The sequence below is a fragment of the Salvelinus fontinalis genome, unplaced genomic scaffold, assembly GCF_029448725.1.
Source record: "Salvelinus fontinalis isolate EN_2023a unplaced genomic scaffold, ASM2944872v1 scaffold_0591, whole genome shotgun sequence".
Lineage (NCBI taxonomy): Eukaryota > Metazoa > Chordata > Actinopteri > Salmoniformes > Salmonidae > Salvelinus > Salvelinus fontinalis.
Window position 1 is genome coordinate 100,343 of NW_026600800.1, and position 22,581 is coordinate 122,923.

General features: G+C 47.1%; 1 protein-coding gene across 1 annotated transcript; it reads left to right on the plus strand.

Moving 5' to 3' along the window:
• Window positions 1-1,906: 1,906 nt before the first annotated feature.
• LOC129846582 (mitotic spindle assembly checkpoint protein MAD1-like) lies at window positions 1,907-20,561 on the plus strand. Its single transcript, XM_055914527.1, has 10 exons — window positions 1,907-1,941; window positions 2,161-2,209; window positions 2,517-2,657; window positions 5,571-5,750; window positions 10,108-10,232; window positions 10,349-10,430; window positions 12,347-12,477; window positions 13,530-13,644; window positions 13,882-13,943; window positions 20,071-20,561. The coding sequence occupies exons 1-10, from the start codon at window positions 1,907-1,909 to the stop codon at window positions 20,159-20,161; spliced, it is 1,011 nt and encodes a 336-aa protein (XP_055770502.1). The 3' UTR covers window positions 20,162-20,561.
• Window positions 20,562-22,581: the final 2,020 nt, after the last annotated feature.

A 22,581-nucleotide genomic window follows, 5' to 3' on the forward strand; every position in this document is an offset into this window, starting at 1 on the left:
AGGCAAGTTGTTGTGATCACATTATTTCTGTTCATCAACACTACTGTCAACTACGACGTGTGAATCGTCCATTTTTAAAATGACCGAGTAATCCGTAGTTATTAGGCAACCCTGGTAGCAGGTTAGCATGGCTAGTTGGTTACTAGTTCACGTTAGTAACTCTGGTCCATGGCGTTACATGCGGCTTGACCCTTCATCCCTTCATTGACCCTTCATCTTTCCAATTGTGCAATGTTAGTGACTTTGCTAAAGTACTGACCAACTTTTCTTTGTATGCTCATTTCAAACATCATGTCGCGACTTTCGGACACTTTTTATTTAACCCCAGACTAGCTTTGCTCCAGGCGCATGCGTCGGATCAGCAGTACGAGTTGTGCATGCGAATGGACTTGCTTATAGGGTAGATTTTTATTTCTTTAACCTTTATTTAACTAAACCCTAACCCGGACGACGCTGGGCCAATTGTGCGCTGCACTATGGGACTCCCAGTCACGGCCGGGTTGTGATACAGCCTGGAATTGAACCAGGGTCTATAGTGATGCCTGTAGCACTGAGATGCAGTGCCTTGGACTGCTGCGCCACTCTGGAGCTAGTTAACATGCATCTTCTTGCCCAGCAGAGATAGGGGCCCCAAAAGGCTCGTTGACCATGGGCATAGCCTCCTATGTCACATAGGAAAATGAAGCGACTGAAAATGTTTCCAGCTAGTTACCCTCTATGTTCTAGTGCAGCAAGCTTGAAAATAAACACTTCACCATGGACATCGTAGCTCCTGTAAATGTTGGTCTCTGTCTCTGTCTCTCTCTCTGTCTCTCTCTCTGTCTCTCTCTCTCTCTCTGTCTCTCTCTCTCTGTCTCTCTCTCTCTGTCTCTCTCTCTCTCTCTCTCTCTGTCTCTGTCTCTCGCTCTCTCATAGAAGCTACAGCAACCTTGTAAACAGTTGACCACCATGGACATTGAGGATGACACGACGGTGTTCGCCACTCTTAAGTCGTTTAAGAGTTTCATCTCTCTCCCGGACACGTCTCGGAACCAAGGAGAACCAGCCCCGGTGCAGAGCCACGTCCTACAGAACCAGTACCTGCAGAGATTACAGGTGGGTGGATTAGGACAGAGCCACGTCCTACAGAGATTACAGGTGGGTGGAGTAGGACAGACACACACAGAGCCACGTCCTACAGAACCAGTAGCTGCAGAGATTACAGGTGGGTGGAGTAGGACAGACACACACAGAGCCACGTCCTACAGAACCAGTACCTGCAGAGATTACAGGTGGGTGGAGTAGGACAGACACACACAGAGCCACGTCCTACAGAACCAGTACCTGCAGAGATTACAGGTGGGTGGAGTAGGACAGACACACACAGAGCCACGTCCTACAGAACCAGTACCTGCAGAGATTACAGGTGGGTGGAGTAGGACAGACACACACAGAGCCACGTCCTACAGAACCAGTACCTGCAGAGATTACAGGTGGGTGGAGTAGGACAGACACACACAGAGCCACGTCCTACAGAACCAGTACCTGCAGAGATTACAGGTGGGTGGAGTAGGACAGACACACACAGAGCCACGTCCTACACCAACAGTACCTGCAGAGATTACAGGTGGGTGGAGTAGGACAGACGCACACAGAGCCATGTCCTACAGAACCAGTACCTGCAGAGATTACAGGTGGGTGGAGTAGGACAGACACACACAGAGCCATGTCCTACAGAACCAGTACCTGCAGAGATTACAGGTGGGTGGAGTAGGACAGACACACACAGAGCCATGTCCTACAGAACCAGTACCTACAGAGATTACAGGTGGGTGGAGTAGGACAGACACACACAGAGCCATGTCCTACAGAACCAGTACCTACAGAGATTACAGGTGGGTGGAGTAGGACAGACACACACAGAGCCATGTCCTACAGAACCAGTACCTACAGAGATTACAGGTGGGTGGAGTAGGACAGACACACACAGAGCCACGTCCTACAGAACCAGTACCTGCAGAGATTACAGGTGGGTGGAGTAGGACAGACACACACAGAGCCACGTCCTACAGAACCAGTACCTGCAGAGATTACAGGTGGGTGGAGTAGGACAGACACACACAGAGCCACGTCCTACACCAACAGTACCTGCAGAGATTACAGGTGGGTGGAGTAGGACAGACGCACACAGAGCCACGTCCTACAGAACCAGTACCTGCAGAGATTACAGGTGGGTGGAGTAGGACAGACACACGTAAGGAGAGACACAGAGAGACGCACACACCTGCCCCGGTGCAGAGCCACGTCCTACACCAACAGCATTTAGAGGACAGAGGTGGTGGGACTGAGACACACATTGTATTGTTGTGAATTACCAGAGACTGTAGAGAAAAGGTACAGTCTGAAACCTGTGTATGTAAGCCACAGAAAGTGACCGTGTGTCTCTGTGTGTGTAGTTGCTGGAGGCATCAGAAAAGGTACAGTCTGAAACCTGTGTATGTAAGCCACAGATAGTGACCGTGTGTCTCTGTGTGTAGTTGCTGGAGGCAGCAGAGAAGGTTCAGTCTAAGACCCAGCTGATCCAGATGGACCAGGAGAAGAGACAGATGGAGATCAGTCACAAGAGAGCACGCATAGAACTGGAGAAGAACGCTACGCTGAGCGCTAGGGACTTTGAGGTATGTAACACACCCACACACACACACCTGGAGGTAACACACCCCCACCTGGAGGTAACGCACCCCCACCTGGAGGTAACACACCCCCACCTGGAGGTAACACACCCCCACCTGGAGGTAACACACCCCCACCTGGAGGTAACACACCCCCACCTGGAGGTAACACACCCCCACCTGGAGGTAACACACCCCCACCTGGAGGTAACACACCCCCACCTGGAGGTAACACACCCCACCTGGAGGTAACACACCCCACCTGGAGGTAACACACCCCACCTGGAGGTAACACACCCCACCTGGAGGTTACACACCCCCACCTGGAGGTAACACACCCCCACCTGGAGGTAACACACCCCCACCTGGAGGTAACACACCCCACCTGGAGGTAACACACCCCACCTGGAGGTTACACACCCCACCTGGAGGTTACACACCCCACCTGGAGGTTACACACCCCCACCTGGAGGTTACACACCCCCACCTGGAGGTTACACACCCCCACCTGGAGGTTACACACCCCCACCTGGAGGTAGTACACCCCACCTGGAGGTAGTACACCCCACCTGGAGGTAGTACACCCCACCTGGAGGTAGTACACCCCACCTGGAGGTAGTACACCCCCACCTGGAGGTAGTACACCCCCACCTGGAGGTAGTGCACCCCCACCTGGAGGTAGTGCACCCCCACCTGGAGGTAGTGCAACACACCCCCGCCCGCCTGGAGGTAACACACCCCCGCCCGCCTGGAGGCAACACACCCCCGCCCGCCTGGAGGTAACACACCCCCGCCCGCCTGGAGGTAACACACCCCCGCCCGCCTGGAGGTAACACACCCCCGCCCGCCTGGAGGTAACACACCCCCGCCCGCCTGGAGGTAACACACCCCCACCCACCTGGAGGTAACACACCCCCACCCACCTGGAGGTAACACACCCCCACCCACCTGGAGGTAACACACACACACCCACCTGGAGGTAACACACACACACCCACCTGGAGGTAACACACACACACCCACCTGGAGGTAACACACACACACCCACCTGGAGGTTACACACCCCCGCCTGGAGGTAACACACACACCCCCACCTGGAGGTAACACACACACCCCCACCTGGAGGTAACACACACACCTGGAGGTAACACACACACCTGGAGGTAACACACACACCTGGAGGTAACGCACCCCCACCTGGAGGTAACAAACCCCCACCTGGAGGTAACACACACACCTGGAGGTAACACACACACCTGGAGGTAACACACACACCTGGAGGTAACGCACCCCCACCTGGAGGTAACGCACCCCCACCTGGAGGTAACAAACCCCGACCTGGAGAAAACACACACACACCCACCTGGAGGTTACACACCCCCGCCTGGAGGTAACACACCCCCGCCTGGAGGTAACACACACACCCCCACCTGGAGGTAACACACACACCTGGAGATAACGAACCCCCACCTGGAGGTAGTGGTTCTGTAGAAAGAAGAGGACCACGGGGGATGGTAGAGGCCCACGGGGGATGGTAGAGGCCCACGGGGGATGGTAGAGGCCCACGGGGGATGGTAGAGGCCCACGGGGGATGGTAGAGGCCCACGGGGGATGGTAGAGGCCCACGGGGGATGGTAGAGGCCCACGGGGGATGGTAGAGGCCCACGGGGGACGGTAGAGGACCACGGGGGACGGTAGAGGACCACGGGGGACGGTAGAGGACCACGGGGGACGGTAGAGGCCCACGGGGGATGGTAGAGGCCCACGGGGGATGGTAGAGGCCCACGGGGGATGGTAGAGGCCCACGGGGGACGGTAGAGGCCCACGGGGGACGGTAGAGGCCCACGGGGGACGGTAGAGGACCACGGGGGACGGTAGAGGACCACGGGGGACGGTAGAGGACCACGGGGGACGGTAGAGGCCCACGGGGGACGGTAGTGGTTCTGTAGAAGGCAGATAAAAGGTCATGAATATACTGAACACAGGATATCAGGAGAGCTGTAATAACAGTAATAAAGGACCGTCTCTGAACGTGTTTAAAGGTTACAAGCTACACTGAGGCAGCATAGATAATGTAACAATAACCACTAATGACTAAGAACACAGCTCACGTTGTGCCCTGCACACCATCCCACCAGTCCTGCACACCATCCCACCAGTCCTGCACACCATCCCACCAGTCCTGCACACCATCCCACCAGTCCTGCACACCATCCCCACCAGTCCTGCACACCATCCCCACCAGTCCTGCACACCATCCCACCAGTCCTGCACACCATCCCACCAGTCATGCACACCATCCCACCAGTCATGCACACCATCCCACCAGTCCTGCACACCATCCCCACCAGTCCTGCACACCATCCCACCAGTCCTGCACACCATCCCCACCAGTCCTGCACACCATCCCACCAGTCCTGCTCACCATCCCACCAGTCCTGCTCACCATCCCACCAGTCCTGCACACCATCTCACCAGTCCTGCTCACCATCCCACCAGTCCTGCTCACCATCCCACCAGTCCAGAGATATGAGGGAGTCCTGGTGTTGTGAAGGATGGAGAGGAGCTTGCCTGTCTCTGTGACTGCTGGAAGGAGACTGGGGGCGAGGCAGGAGTTGGGGATCTGGGACCCAGTATGACTGCTTGTGATTGGCTGACCTCACACAGTGTGATAAGGCCCCTGGCAACCATGACCCCTAGCAACCAATGGGTTTGGCTAGGGCCAGTTGATGCCTCCTGCAGGTGTTAGACAGTAACAGAGTATCTGAGAGGGCTGTGAGGATGAGATGGTGTGCTGAGAGACACAGGCAGGGAATTCATACCAGTTTGTTTGATATTCTTTGTTTCCTGGTCTGTTCCGTGTTCTGTGTTCTAAATTTCGTGTTCTGACTTCTATGGCCCACGTTCTAATTGTTCCAGCGTGAGGTGGACCGTAACCAGGACCTGCTGGGACGAATCAGACGCCTGGAAGAGAGGGAGGCGGAGTCTAGCCAGAGCCTATCGGAAAAGGCAGAGGCAAACCGTGCTCTCCGTTGGACCCTGGAGTCTCTCAACAGAAGGGTGGAGGAGAGGGACGAATGGCTCAACACCTCTAACCAGGTACACCTGTAACAGGGTTCAGATTATAACATCACTCCTCTAACCAGGTACACCTGTAACAGAGTTCAGATTATAACATCACTCCTCTAACCAGGTACACCTGTAACAGAGTTCAGATTATACCATCACTCCTCTAACCAGGTACACCTGTAACAGAGTTCAGATTATACCATCACTCCTCTAACCAGGTACACCTGTAACAGAGTTCAGATTATACCATAACATCACTCCTCTAACCAGGTACACCTGTAACAGAGTTCAGATTATACCATCACTCCTCTAACCAGGTACACCTGTAACAGAGTTCAGATTATACCATCACTCCTCTAACCAGGTACACCTGTAACAGAGTTCAGATTATACCATCACTCCTCTAACCAGGTACACCTGTAACAGAGTTCAGATTATACCATCACTCCTCTAACCAGGTACACCTGTAACAGAGTTCAGATTATACCATAACATCACTCCTCTAACCAGGTACACCTGTAACAGAGTTCAGATTATACCGTAACATCACTCCTCTAACCAGGTACACCTGTAACAGAGTTCAGATTATACCGTAACATCACTCCTCTAACCAGGTACACCTGTAACAGAGTTCAGATTATACCATAACATCACACCTCTAACCAGGTACACCTGTAACAGAGTTCACATTATACCAATCACTCCTCTAACCAGGTACACCTGTAACAGAGTTCAGATTATACCGTAACATCACTCCTCTAACCAGGTACACCTGTAACAGAGTTCAGATTATACCATAAAATCACTCCTCTAACCAGGTACACCTGTAACAGAGTTCAGATTATACCATAACATCACTCCTCTAACCAAATCATAGACTTAATTATAATATAATAAACACAGAAATACGATCCTTTGGTCATTAATATGGTCAAATCCGGAAACTATCATTTTGAAAACAAAACGTTTATTCTTTCAGTGAAATACGGAACTAATTCTGGCAAATTAGTTCGCAACGAGTCAGACGGCCCAAACTGTTGCATATAGCATGACTCTGCATACAATGAACGCAAGAGAAGTGACACAATTTCCCTAGTTAATATTGCCTGCTAACATGAATTGCTTTTAACTAAATATTCAGGTTAAAAAAAATATACTTCCGTGTATTGTTTTTAAGAAAGGCATTGATGTTTATGGTTAGGTACGTTCGTGCAACGATTGTGCTTTTGTTAAATCATCACCCGTTTGGCGCGGTAGGCTGTGATTCGATGATAAATTAACAGACACCGCATTGATTATATGCAACGCAGGACAAGCTAGTTAACCTAGTAATATGATCAACCATGTGTAGTTAACTAGTGATTATGTTAAGATTGATTGTTTTTTATAAGATAAGTTTAATGCTAGCTAGCAACTTACCTTGGCTCCTTGCTGCACTCGCGTAGCAGGTGGTCAGCCTGCCACGCAGTTTCCTCGTGGAATGCAATGTAATCGGCCATAATCGGTGTCAAAAAAATGCCGATGACCGATTGTTATGAAAACCTGAAACCGGCCCTAATTAACCGGTCGACCGCTAGTCTCCACTCACATCGTCAAATTGCTACTTTTCTGTGGAGCAACTCATTATTTGTCCTATATATTTATCTATTATTATATATATTTTTAATATTTTCCCTGTAGACGGTGAGTGTTATTTGTCCCTGTAGACGGTGAGTGTTATTCGTCCCTGTGGACGGTGAGTGTTATTTGTCCCTGTGGACGGTGAGTGTTATTTGTCCCTGTGGACGGTATGTGTTATTTTGCCCTGTAGACGGTGAGTGTTATTTGTTCCCTGTAGACGGTATGTGTTATTCGTCCCTGTGGACGGTGAGTGTTATTTGTCCCTGTAGACGGTGAGTGTTATTTGTCCCTGTGGACGGTGAGTGTTATTTGTCCCTGTGGACGGTGAGTGTTATTTGTCCCTGTGGACGGTGAGTGTTATTTGTCCCTGTAGACGGTGGGTGTTATTTGTCCCTGTGGACGGTGAGTGTTATTTGTCCCTGTAGACGGTGAGTGTTATTTGTCCCTGTAGACGGTATGTGTTATTTTGCCCTGTAGACGGTGAGTGTTATTTGTTCCCTGTAGACGGTATGTGTTATTCGTCCCTGTGGACGGTGAGTGTTATTTGTCCCTGTAGACGGTGAGTGTTATTTGTCCCTGTGGACGGTGAGTGTTATTTGTCCCTGTAGACGGTGAGTGTTATTTGTCCCTGTGGACGGTGAGTGTTATTTGTCCCTGTAGACGGTATGTGTTATTTTGCCCTGTAGACGGTGAGTGTTATTTGTTCCCTGTAGACGGTATGTGTTATTCGTCCCTGTGGACGGTGAGTGTTATTTGTCCCTGTGGACGGTGAGTGGTATTTGTCCCTGTAGACGGTGAGTGTTATTTGTCCCTGTGGACGGTGAGTGTTATTTGTCCCTGTAGACGGTGAGTGTTATTCGTCCCTGTGGACGGTGAGTGTTATTTGTCCCTGTAGACGGTGAGTGTTATTTGTCCCTGTAGACGGGGAGTGTTATTTGTCCCTGTAGACGGTGGGTGTTATTTGTCCCTGTAGACGGTGAGTGTTATTCGTCCCTGTAGACGGTATGTGTTATTTTGCCCTGTAGACGGTGAGTGTTATTTGTCCCTGTAGACGGTGAGTGTTATTTGTCCCTGTAGACGGTATGTGTTATTTTGCCCTGTAGACGGTGAGTGTTATTTGTCCCTGTAGACGGTGAGTGTTATTTGTCCCTGTAGACGGTATGTGGTATTTGTCCCTGTAGACGGTATGTGGTATTTGTCCCTGTAGACGGTATGTGTTATTTTGCCCTGTAGACGGTGAGTGTTATTTGTCCCTGTAGACGGTGAGTGTTATTTGTCCCTGTAGACGGTATGTGGTATTTGTCCCTGTAGACGGTATGTGTTATTTTGCCCTGTAGACGGTGAGTGTTATTTGTCCCTGTGGACGGTGAGTGTTATTCGTCCCTGTAGACGGTGAGTGTTATTTGTCCCTGTAGACGGTGAGTGTTATTTGTCCCTGTAGACGGTGGGTGTTATTTGTCCCTGTAGACGGTGAGTGTTATTCGTCCCTGTAGACGGTATGTGTTATTTTGCCCTGTAGACGGTGAGTGTTATTTGTCCCTGTAGACGGTGAGTGTTATTTGTCCCTGTAGACGGTATGTGTTATTTTGCCCTGTAGACGGTGAGTGTTATTTGTCCCTGTGGACGGTGAGTGTTATTCGTCCCTGTAGACGGTGAGTGTTATTTGTCCCTGTAGACGGTGAGTGTTATTTGTCCCTGTAGACGGTGAGTGTTATTTGTCCCTGTGGACGGTGGGTGTTATTTGTCCCTGTAGACGGTGAGTGTTATTTGTCCCTGTAGACGGTATGTGGTATTCGTCCCTGTGGACGGTGAGTGTTATTTGTCCCTGTGAACGGTGGGTGTTATTCGTCCCTGTAGACGGTGGGTGTTATTTGTCCCTGTGGACGGTGAGTGTTATTCGTCCCTGTGGACGGTGAGTGTTATTTGTCCCTGTGGACGGTGAGTGTTATTTGTCCCTGTAGACGGGGAGTGTTATTTGTCCCTGTAGACGGTGGGTGTTATTTGTCCCTGTAGACGGTGAGTGTTATTCGTCCCTGTAGACGGTATGTGTTATTTGTCCCTGTAGACGGTGAGTGTTATTTGTCCCTGTAGACGGTATGTGTTATTTGTCCCTGTAGACGGTGAGTGTTATTTTTCCCTGTAGACGGTGAGTGTTATTTGTCCCTGTAGACGGTGAGTGTTATTTGTCCCTGTAGACGGTATGTGTTATTTTGCCCTGTAGACGGTGAGTGTTATTTGTCCCTGTAGACGGTGAGTGTTATTTGTCCCTGTAGACGGTGAGTGTTATTTGTCCCTGTAGACGGTATGTGGTATTTGTCCCTGTAGACGGTATGTGTTATTTTGCCCTGTAGACGGTGAGTGTTATTTGTCCCTGTAGACGGTGAGTGTTATTTGTCCCTGTAGACGGGGAGTGTTATTTGTCCCTGTAGACGGTGAGTGTTATTCGTCCCTGTGGACGGTGAGTGTTATTCGTCCCTGTGGACGGTGAGTGTTATTCGTCCCTGTGGACGGTGAGTGTTATTCGTCCCTGGTGACGGGGAGTGTTATTCGTCCCTGGTGACGGGGAGTGTTATTCGTCCCTGGTGACGGGGAGTGTTATTTGTCCCTGGTGACGGGGAGTGTTATTTGTCCCTGGTGACGGGGAGTGTTATTTGTCCCTGGTGACGGGGAGTGTTATTTGTCCCTGGTGACGGGGAGTGTTATTTGTCCCTGGTGACGGGGAGTGTTATTTGTCCCTGGTGACGGGGAGTGTTATTTGTCCCTGTAGACGGTGAGTTGTTTAAAGGATGAGATCCGTGACCTGAAGCAGCAGGTCCAGACTCGGGACAACACCATCTCTAACCAGACTCTGGAGAACCAGGGACTACAGGAACAAGTGGAGCTCCAACACAGGTAACACACACTCCTTCCTGGATATCCTTTCTTCTGATTGGTATTTCCTGGTTTCCCTGCCCTCTGATTGGTCCTGCCTGGATTTCCTCCACCCCCCTGACTGGTCCTCTTTACAGGAAGTACCAGGAAGTGTCTCAGCGGTACCAGGCCCTCCAGTCAACATCGTCCACCTGCTCCGACCACGAACTCAAGATTAAGGTGAGGCTTATATTATTGTTGTTCAAAGTTGGACTAAACTGAATGATGTCTAGATTAAGATTGGTATTAATACAGTTCAGATTGGGACTAGGTTTAGAAAACTAGGAGGTTAGGATTAGGGTTGACTGATGTATGAAGATTGAGACTTATTGTACCCAAATTCAAATTAGGACTGGGGTTGAGATTGGGACTACAGTTAGAGCTAGATTAGGACTGGGGTTGAGATTGGGACTAGAGTTGGGGAGCTAGGTTAGGACTGGGGTTGAGATTGGGACTAGAGTTAGAGCTAGATTAGGACTGGGGTTGAGATTGGGAACAGAGTTGGGGAGCTAGGTTAGGATTAGGACTGGGGTTGAGATTGGGATTAGGACTGGGGTTGAGATTGGGAACAGAGATGGGGAGCTAGGTTAGGATTAGGACTGGGGTTGAGATTGGGACTAGAGTTGGGGAGCTAGGTTAGGATTAGGACTGGGTTTGAGATTGGGACTAGAGTTGGGGAGCTAGGTTAGGATTAGGACTGGGGTTGATATTGGGACTAGAGTTGGGGAGCTAGGTTAGGATTAGGACTGAGGTTGAGATTGGGATTAGGACTGGGGTTGAGATTGGGACTACAGTTGGGGAGCTAGGTTAGGATTAGGACTGGGGTTGAGATTGGGACTAGACTTGGCGAGCTAGGTTAGGATTAGGACTGGGGTTGAGATTGGGACTAGAGTTGGGGAGCTAGGTTAGGATTAGGACTGGGGTTGAGATTGGGACTAGAGTTGGGGAGCTAGGTTAGGATTAGGACTGAGGTTGAGATTGGGATTAGGACTGGGGTTGATATTGGGACTAGAGTTGGGGAGCTAGGTTAGGATTAGGACTGGGGTTGAGATTGGGATTAGGACTGGGGTTGAGATTGGGACTACAGTTGGGGAGCTAGGCTAGGAAAAGGACAGAAGTATCAATCTGTCTATTCTGTGTTGCTTTATTTCCCTGAAGAGGTTTTGAGCTGTTGAACAGAGCAAATGGGGGCCATTTTATTTTTACTTCTGTTTATTTTGGCATCCATGTGTCTTCTCTCCAAAGTGTCATTTGGGAAGTAAAGTGGTAATTTTTTAAAAGCAGCCAGTGAGATGCCTCTGTCCCCTGTAGGCTTTATAAACTCTCAATGTAATCACTATTTATTACTGGGTTTAACCTCTGTCCCCTGTAGGCTTTATAAACTCTCAATGTAATCACTATTTATTACTGGGTTTAACCTCTGTAGGCTTTATAAACTCTCAATGTAATCACTATTTATTACTGGGTTTAACCTCTGTCCCCTGTAGGCTTTATAAACTCTCAATGTAATCACTATTTATTACTGGGTTTAACCTCTGTAGGCTTTATAAACTCTCAATGTAACACCATTTATTACTGGGTTTAACCTCTGTCTTCTGTAGGCTTTATAAACTCTCAATGTAATCATTATTTATTACTGGGTTTAACCTCTGTCCCCTGTAGGCTTTATAAACTCTCAATGTAATCACTATTTATTACTGGGTTTAACCTCTGTCCCCTGTAGGCTTTATAAACTCTCAATGTAATCACTATTTATTACTGGGTTTAACCTCTGTAGGCTTTATAAACTCTCAATGTAATCACTATTTATTACTGGGTTTAACCTCTGTCCCCTGTAGGCTTTATAAACTCTCAATGTAATCACTATTTATTACTGGGTTTAACCTCTGTAGGCTTTATGAACTCTCAATGTAATCACTATGTATTACTGGGTTTAAATGAACTGCCTTCAAACGAAGAGATGCCATTAACTCTTCAGTCTAACACACAAACTCAAACTCCACATGATGTTCACCTTTGAGGTGGTCATTAAGTCTCTCTTTCATGAGCCGGGGAATACAACTCAAAGGTGTGTGTTTCTCCTCTCTTCCCCCCAGGAGTTGGAGAGGAAGTTGGCTCTGCAGGAACAGGATGTTGTCATAGTGAAGAACATGAGGTCAGAGGTTGCTAGGGTGCCGGATATGGACAAGGAGCTCCGACAGCTACGAGAGGAGAACATTTACCTCAGGTAACACTACTAGAACACATGGAGCAGGACAGGTAGGAGAGGAGAATGTTTACCTCAGGTAACACTACTAGAACACATGGAGCAGGACAGGTAAGAGAGGAGAATGTTTACCTCAGGTAACACTACTAGAACACATGGAGCAGGACAGGTAAGAGAGGAGAATGTTTACTTCAGGTAACACTACTAGAACACATGGAGCAGGACAGGTGAGAGAGGAGAATGTTTACCTCAGGTAACACTACGAGAACACATGGAGCAGGACAGGTGAGAGAGGAGAATGTTTACCTCAGGTAACACTACTAGAACACATGGAGCAGGACAGGTGAGAGAGGAGAATGTTTACCTCAGGTAACACTACTAGAACACATGGAGCAGGACAGGTAAGAGAGGAGAATGTTTACCTCAGGTAACACTACTAGAACACATGGAGCAGGACAGGTGAGAGAGGAGAATGTTTACCTCAGGTAACACTACTAGAACACATGGAGCAGGACAGGTGAGAGAGGAGAATGTTTACCTCAGGTAACACTACTAGAACACATGGAGCAGGACAGGTAAGAGAGGAGAATGTTTACCTCAGGTAACACTACTAGAACACATGGAGCAGGACAGGTAAGAGAGGAGAATGTTTACCTCAGGTAACACTACGAGAACACATGGAGCAGGACAGGTAAGAGAGGAGAATGTTTACCTCAGGTAACACTACTAGAACACATGGAGCAGGACAGGTAAGAGAGGAGAATGTTTACCTCAGGTAACACTACTAGAACACATGGAGCAGGACAGGTGAGAGAGGAGAATGTTTACCTCAGGTAACACTACTAGAACACATGGAGCAGGACAGGTGAGAGAGGAGAATGTTTACCTCAGGTAACACTACGAGAACACATGGAGCAGGACAAGTAAGAGAGGAGAATGTTTACCTCAGGTAACACTACGAGAACACATGGAGCAGGACAGGTAAGAGAGGTTATTTGTAGGTTGTAAAAGAAGACAACTATCAATGTCTCTCTCTCTCATATCTCACTTTCTCCCCTCATTCTGTGTCCCAGGGAGACGAGGGAGAACGTGATCCTGCTGAAGGAGGAAACGGAGGGATTGAGACGTAAGGTAGAACGAATGGAGAAGATGAAAGAGGAGATGGTGAACGTGGAGTTGGAGAAGGAGGTGTGCGACCTGTTAGTGTGTTTTAAATGTGAAACAGCTGGAAGAAAAACATTTGCGTTATACTGTCTGTTCTAATTAATGGTGGTTCTGATACACAACTGAAAAGGAAACTTTATTATTTTAACTTGACGAACAATTAACAAATCTCAGGGTTTGAAACAATCTGCTTAATAGTTGAGTTTGTAAATGTGAAACCTTGAATCCCTAGTGTGTAATCTTGTTCCTCTCCTCCTTCAGAAACTGTCTCAGAAACTGCAGGCCTGGGAGAACCTGGGGCAGTCTACTGGACTCAACATACGGTCAGCTGGCATGTCTGTCTGCAGTATAACGTGTCACCACTGGGTGGAGCTCTAGAGTCATGAAAAATACTGGTGCCTCATTCTCTCTGTGAAGAGAGAGTGACGTTTTATGATTTGTTTACTTTATGCCTGCTGTGTGTGTGTGTTCTGTGCTGAAAGCCCATATTGACAGAATGATTGCTTGTTTCCATATGAGCAGGGAAGCACATTAGATACATTACAAACACCGCACTGCATCTAACACACACACACACTATATTTGTCTCTCATGACTTCCCCAGCGTTTGATGTACACTGAGGGGCCAGATTATTAGGTACGTGACCTTGTTCACCAAAATAGATGGCTCCTACAGACAGTGAGTCATGTGACTTGCTATAGAAAGCAGGCAGACAGGCATCGAGGCAGACAGGCATCGAGGCAGACAGGCATCGAGGCAGACAGGCATCGAGGCAGACAGGCATCGAGGCAGACAGTTACTGTTCTATTGAACGGATGGGAGATCGAGGGACCTGAGAGACTGAGCGTGGTGGTATGGCCGTCACTGCCTGGTGCACCAGATCCAGTGTCTCAAACATGGCTGTACCTAATAAACTGTGTACATTTAATGTTAAATGGTGCACGTTTTCTCGTTCTCTCTCCCACACGATACTCTCACATGGCATTACCACCCCCCCCCTCCAACGCGATACTCTCACATGGCATTACCCCCCCCCCCCTCTCCCACAGAATACTCTCACATGGCATTACCCCCCTCTCCCACACGATACTCTCACATGGCATTACTCCATGCCCCCCCCCCCCCCCTCACCTTGACATTGTGCTTGATGTTCTTAGGCCTGTGTGCGGCTGCTCGTTTCCTGCGTTTCAGCACTCGGTGGTCCCGTTCTGTGAGCTTGTGTGGCCTACCACTTCGCTGCTGAGCCGTTGTTGCTCCTAGACGTTTCCACTTCACAATAGCAGCACTTACAGTTGACTGGGGCAGCTCTAGCAGGGCTAAAATAGGACAAACTGACTTTCCTATGACGGTGCCACGTTGAAAGTCCTTGAGCTCTTCAGTTAGCCCATTCTACTTCCGATGTGTGTCTATGGAGATTGCATGGCTCTGTGCTCGACTCTATACACCTGTCAGCTACGGGTGTGGCTGAAATAGCTGAATCCACTAATTTGAAGGGGTGTCCACATACTTTTGTATATGTATGTTTATATACAATACCAGTCAAAGGTTTGGACACACCTACTCATTACTATGTTCTACATTGTAGAATAATAGTGAAGACATCAAAACTATGAAATCACACATATGGAATCATGTAGTAACCAAAAAAGTGTTAAAATATATTTTATGTTCTTCAAAGTAGCCACCATTTGCCTTAATGACAGCTTTGCACACTCTTGGCGTTCTCTCAACCAGCTTCATGAGTAATGCTTTTTCAACAGTCTTGTAGGAGTTCCCACATATGCTGAGCACTTGTTGGCTGCTTTTCCTTCACAATACGGTACAACTCATCCCAAACCATCTCAATTGGGTTGAGGTCGGGTGATTGTGGAGGCCAGGTCATCTGATGCAGCACTCCATCACTCTCCTTCTTGGTCAAATAGCCCTTATACAGCCTGGAGGTGTGTTTGGGGTCATTGTCCTGTTTGAAAACCAAATGATAGTCCCACTAAGCGCAAACCAGATGGGAAGGCGCATCGCTGCAGAATGCTGTGGTAGCCATGCTGGTTAAGTGTGCTTTGAGTTCTAAATAAATCACATTTGTCACCAGCAAAGCACTGCCACACCTCCTCCTCCATGCTTCACGGTGGGAACCACACATACAGAGATCATCCATTCACCTACTCTGCGTCTCACAAAGACACGGCGGTTGGAACCAAAAATGGCACATCTGGACTCATCAGACCAAAAGGACAGATTTCCACCGGTCTAATGTCCATTGCCCGTGCTTCATGGTCCAAGCAAGTCTCTTCTTATTGGTGTCCTTTAGTAGTGGTGTCTTTGCAGCAATTCAACCATGAAGGCCTGATTCACACAGTCTCCTCTGAACAGTTGATGTTGAGATGTGTCTATTACTTGAACTCTGAAGCATTTATTTGGGCTGCAATTTCTGAGGCTGGTTACCAATGAACTTATCCTCTGCAGCAGAGGCAACTCTGGGTTTTCCATTCCTGTGGCAGTCCTCATGAAAGTCAGTTTCATCATAGCGCTTGATGGTTTTAGTGACTGCACTTGAAGAAACCTTCAAAGTTCTTTACATTTTCCGTATTGTCTTAAAGTAATGATGGTCTGTTGTTTGTCTTTGCTTATTTGGGGTGGCAGGTAGCCACCTAGTGGTTAGAGCGTTGGACTTGTAACCGAAAGGTTGCAAGATCAAATCCCCGAGCTGACAAGGTAAAACTCTCTCTTTCTGCCCCTGGACAAGGCACTTAACCCACTGTTCCTAGGTAGGCCGTCATTGTAAATAAGAATTTGTTCTTAACTGACTTGCCTACTTAAATTAAGGTTAAATAAATAAATACAATTTGAGCTGTTCTTGCCATAATATGGACTTGGTCTTTTACCAAATAGGGCTATCTTCTGTATACCACCCCTACCTTGTCATAACACAACTGATTGGCTCAAATGCATTAAGAAGGAAAGAAATTCCACAAATTAACTTTTAACAAGGCACCTGTTAATTGAAATGCATTCCAGGTGACTACCTCATGAAGCTGGTTGAGAGACTGTTAATTGAAATGCATTCCAGGTGACTACCTCATGAAGCTGGTTGAGAGAATGCCAAGAGTGTGCAAAGCTGTCATCAAGGCAAAGGGTGGCTACTTTGAAGAATCTCAAATATAAAATCTATTTTAATTTTATTTTGGTTACTACATGATTCCATGTGTTATTTCATAGTTTTGATGTCTTCACTATTATTCTACCGTGTAGAAAATAGTCAAAATAAAGAAAAACCCTTGAATGATTAGGTGTGTCCAAACTGTTCACTGGTACTGTGTGTGTATACATACATATGTGACATTTATCTAAACTAGATTTACATTTTTCTGTGACGAGTAGTCTGTCTGTCTATCTTCTCGCTTTCTCTCTGTGGTTATCACTCTGTCTTCTGTCTCTATTTTATGTTTTCACATTTTGGAAGATGCTGTAGACCAGTGATTCCCAACCGGTGTGTCTCGACGAGCTCTCAGCTGTGTCTCGAGGAGCTCTCGGGTGTGTCTCGAGGAGCTCTCGGGTGTGTCTCGAGGAGCTCTCGGGTGTGTCTCGACGAGCTCTCGGCTGTGTCTCGAGGAGCACTCGGCGGTGTGTCACAAAACATTTCCTAATCTTGATACATTGTTTTAAAAACATGACCTCCTTAATGTGACCTGTGGGATGTTGACTTAGGAGCACCAGTCACATAATACATTGAATGTTACGTGGTTCCATCTGTCTGGTTGATTCATCAGATAATACATTGAATGTCACCTGGTTCCATCTGTCTTGTTGATTCATCAGATAATACATTGAATGTCACCTGGTTCCATCTGTCTGGTTGATTCATCAGATAATACATTGAATGTCACGTGGTTCCATCTGTCTGGTTGTTCCATCTGTCTGGTTGATTCATCAGATAATACATTGAATGTCACCTGGTTCCATCTGTCTTGTTGATTCATCAGATAATACATTGAATGTCACATGGTTCCATCTGTCTGGTTGTTCCATCTGTCTGGTTGATTCATCAGATAATACATTGAATGTCACGTGGTTCCATCTGTCTGGTTGTTCCATCTGTCTGGTTGATTCATCAGATAATACATTGAATGTGACGTGGTTCCATCTGTCTGGTTGATTCATCAGATAATACATTGAATGTCACCTGGTTCCATCTGTCTGGTTGTTCCATCTGTCTGGTTGATTCATCAGATAATACATTGAATGTCACCTGGTTCCATCTGTCTGGTTGATTCATCAGATAATACATTGAATGTCACCTGGTTCCGTCTGTCTGGTTGATTCAAGTCCAGTGTTCTCCAGCTGATTCATTAGTATCATCTGAGGAGTTGGTGCATCACAATCACACGTCATTTGTATTGTTTTACTTCGGTCTGTGAACCATTAGAACATTCTGATTAAAGCCTAGCCAGCCATTTATTTGTTAATATACTGTATGTCTCTGGGCGTAGCTGGACCACAGCCTCTGCCATAGAAACAAACTTGACTTTGTGTCCACGGTTATTATCTGAGATATATTTGGGGGGGGGTTTAGCCCAGATTTGCGGGATGCTCTTAAAGGGGTACATACGAATTAACCATCATGAATTAGGTTAATAATTAATAATAACGTTGACATCAGCAAACCGCTCGTCCACACAGCGTCATACGTACGGTCTGCGGTTATGAGGCAGGTTGGATGCACTGACAAATTCTCTAAAATAATGTAGAGACATGAACATTCAATTCTCTGGCAACGGCTCTAGTGGACATTCCTGTAGTCAACATGCTAATGGCACGCTCCCTCAATTTGAGTCGTCTGTGGCAGTGTGTTGTTTGACACGACTGCACATTTTAGTGGCCGTTTATTTGTCCCCAGCACAAGGTGCAACTGTGTAATGATCATGCTGTTTTAATCAGCTTCTTGATATGCCACCTGTCAGGGTGGATGAATTATTATACAATTTGATAGAAATCAGCTTTGTTTTTGTGCGTATGGAACATTTCCTGTGATCTTCTAGTTCGTGAAACATGGGAGGAATGCTTTACATGTTGCTTTTCTCTATATCTCTGTTCAGCGTAACGTTAATAAACTGTCACGGTGGATAGAAGGTCAGGAACCACTGCTCTGGACTGTATCATATGAGGAGAAGGGAAGCTGGTGGAGCTCTTTTAATAGTTAGTCTTTAAGGACTTGAAAGAATAGAAGCTTCCGGAGAGTTTAGATTCAGAAACCATCCTAAATGGCACCCGATTCCCCCTGGGCCCTGGTCTATAGTAGTGTACTATATAGGGAATAGGGCTCTGGTCTATAGTAGTGCACTATATAGGGAATAGGTCCCTGGTCTATAGTAGTGTACTATATAGGGAATAGGGCTCTGGTCTATAGTAGTGTACTATAATAGGGAATAGGGCATTGGTCTATAGTAGTGTACTATATAGGGCATAGGGCTCTGGTCAAAAGTAGTGCACTATGTAGGGAATAGGGCTCTGGTCAAAAGTAGTGCACTATGTAGGGAATAGGGCTCTGGTCTATAGTAGTGTACTATATAGGGAAAAGGGCCCTGGTCTATAGTAGTGTACTATATAGGGCTCTGGTCTATAGTAGTGTACTATATAGGGAATAGGTTTCTACTTGGGATACCGACAATGTTGGTTAATTGAGCTACTATAGCGTCTAAGTCCATCAGTTAAGCTTTAGGACTGGAAACAAGCACTTTGACAAGCTGTGTGATCTCTAGAACCGACCCATCTGTCTGCTCCCTCACACTAATTAGTCCTCATCTTTTCTCTATTGCTCTCTTCCCTCTGTCCTCCTCTCTCCCCTCTGTCCTCCTCTCTCCCCTCTGTCCTCCTCTCTCCCCTCTGTCCTCCACCCCTGCTCTCTCTTCCCTCTGTCCTCCTCTCTCCTCCACCCCTGCTCTGTACTCCTCTCTCCTCCACCCCTGCTCTCTCTTCTCTCTGTCCTCCTCTCTCCTCCACCCCTGCTCTGTCCTCCTCTCTCCTCCACCCCTGCTCTCTCTTCCCTCTGTCCTCCTCTCTCCTCCACCCCTGCTCTGTCCTCCTCTCTCCTCCGCCCCTGCTCTGTCCTCCTCTCTCCCCTCTCTCCTCCACCCCTGCTCTGTCCTCCTCTCTCCTCCACCCCTGCTCTGTCCTCCTCTCTCCTCCACCCCTGCTCTCTCTTCCCTCTGTCCTCCTCTCTCCTCCACCCCTGCTCTGTCCTCCTCTCTCCTCCACCCCTGCTCTGTCCTCCTCTCTCCCCTCTCTCCTCCACCCCTGCTCTCTCTTCCCTCTGTCCTCCAACCCTGCTCTCTGTCTCAGCAGGGTAGGAGGTTGACATGTGGTTTATCAGAATGTCTAATACACGACGTGTGTCTCTCTGAGCTCTCTGGATGAACAGGCAGTGTGTTAACCCTGTGTTGTGTCCCCTACAGGACACCAGAGGATCTGTCCAGAGAGGTCATTCAGATCCAACAGCGAGAGATCGCTGTCAAACAACACAACTACACTCTCACCAGCAGGTAACACAACTACACTCTCACCAGCAGGTAACACAACTACACTCTCACCAGCAGGTAACACAACTACACTCTCACCAGCAGGTAACACAACTACACTCTCACCAGCAGGTAACACAACTACACTCTCACCAGCAGGTAACACAACTACACTCTCACCAGCAGGTAACACAACTACACTCTCACCAGCAGGTAACACACACATCATCATGCTCAATCAGCTTATTGATATGCCACACCTGTCAGGTGAAAGGGTTGATTATCTTGGCAAAGGACAAATGTTCACTAACAGGGATGTAATATTTGAATAGAAAATGAGAGAAATAAGGATCATTTCTGGGATCATTTATTTCAGCTCATGAGACATGGGACCATCACTTTACGTGTTGCGTTATATTTTTGTTCAGTTTAGTTAGCGTGCTATAGAACTGTAGGTATCAGATGCTCTGTTTAGTTAGCGTGCTATAGAACTGTAGGTATCAGATGCTCTGTTTAGTTAGCGTGCTATAGAACTATAGGTATCAGATGCTCTGTTTAGTTAGCGTGCTATAGAACTGTAGGTATCAGATGCTCTGTTTAGTTAGCGTGCTATAGAACTGTAGGTATCAGATGCTCTGTTTAGTTAGCGTGCTATAGAACTGTAGGTATCAGATGCTCTGTTTAGTTAGCGTGCTATAGAACTATAGGTATCAGATGCTCTGTTTAGTTAGCGTGCTATAGAACTGTAGGTATCAGATGCTCTGTTTAGTTAGCGTGCTATAGAACTATAGGTATCAGATGCTCTGTTTAGTTAGCGTGCTATAGGTATCAGATGCTCTGTTTAGTTAGCGTGCTATAGAACTATAGGTATCAGATGCTCTGTTTAGTTAGCGTGCTATAGAACTGTAGGTATCAGATGCTCTGTTTAGTTAGCGTGCTATAGGTATCAGATGCTCTGTTTAGTTAGCGTGCTATAGGTATCAGATGCTCTGTTTAGTTAGCGTGCTATAGAACTATAGGTATCAGATGCTCTGTTTAGTTAGCGTGCTATAGGTATCAGATGCTCTGTTTAGTTAGCGTGCTATAGGTATCAGATGCTCTGTTTAGTTAGCGTGCTATAGGTATCAGATGCTCTGTTTAGTTAGCGTGCTATAGGTATCAGATGCTCTGTTTAGTTAGCGTGCTATAGGTATCAGATGCTCTGTTTAGTTAGCGTGCTATAGAACTGTAGGTATCAGATGCTCTGTTTAGTTAGCGTGCTATAGGTATCAGATGCTCTGTTTAGTTAGCGTGCTATAGAACTATAGGTATCAGATGCTCTGTTTAGTTAGCGTGCTATAGAACTATAGGTATCAGATGCTCTGTTTAGTTAGCGTGCTATAGAACTGTAGGTATCAGATGCTCTGTTTAGTTAGCGTGCTATAGGTATCAGATGCTCTGTTTAGTTAGCGTGCTATAGAACTATAGGTATCAGATGCTCTGTTTAGTTAGCGTGCTATAGAACTGTAGGTATCAGATGCTCTGTTTAGTTAGCGTGCTATAGAACTATAGGTATCAGATGCTCTGTTTAGTTAGCGTGCTATAGAACTGTAGGTATCAGATGCTCTGTTTAGTTAGCGTGCTATAGAACTGTAGGTATCAGATGCTCTGTTTAGTTAGCGTGCTATAGAACTGTAGGTATCAGATGCTCTGTTTAGTTAGCGTGCTATAGAACTATAGGTATCAGATGCTCTGTTTAGTTAGCGTGCTATAGAACTGTAGGTATCAGATGCTCTGTTTAGTTAGCGTGCTATAGAACTATAGGTATCAGATGCTCTGTTTAGTTAGCGTGCTATAGAACTGTAGGTATCAGATGCTCTGTTTAGTTAGCGTGCTATAGAACTGTAGGTATCAGATGCTCTGTTTAGTTAGCGTGCTATAGAACTGTAGGTATCAGATGCTCTGTTTAGTTAGCGTGCTATAGAACTATAGGTATCAGATGCTCTGTTTAGTTAGCGTGCTATAGAACTGTAGGTATCAGATGCTCTGTTTAGTTAGCGTGCTATAGAACTATAGGTATCAGATGCTCTGTTTAGTTAGCGTGCTATAGGTATCAGATGCTCTGTTTAGTTAGCGTGCTATAGAACTATAGGTATCAGATGCTCTGTTTAGTTAGCGTGCTATAGAACTGTAGGTATCAGATGCTCTGTTTAGTTAGCGTGCTATAGGTATCAGATGCTCTGTTTAGTTAGCGTGCTATAGGTATCAGATGCTCTGTTTAGTTAGCGTGCTATAGAACTATAGGTATCAGATGCTCTGTTTAGTTAGCGTGCTATAGGTATCAGATGCTCTGTTTAGTTAGCGTGCTATAGGTATCAGATGCTCTGTTTAGTTAGCGTGCTATAGGTATCAGATGCTCTGTTTAGTTAGCGTGCTATAGGTATCAGATGCTCTGTTTAGTTAGCGTGC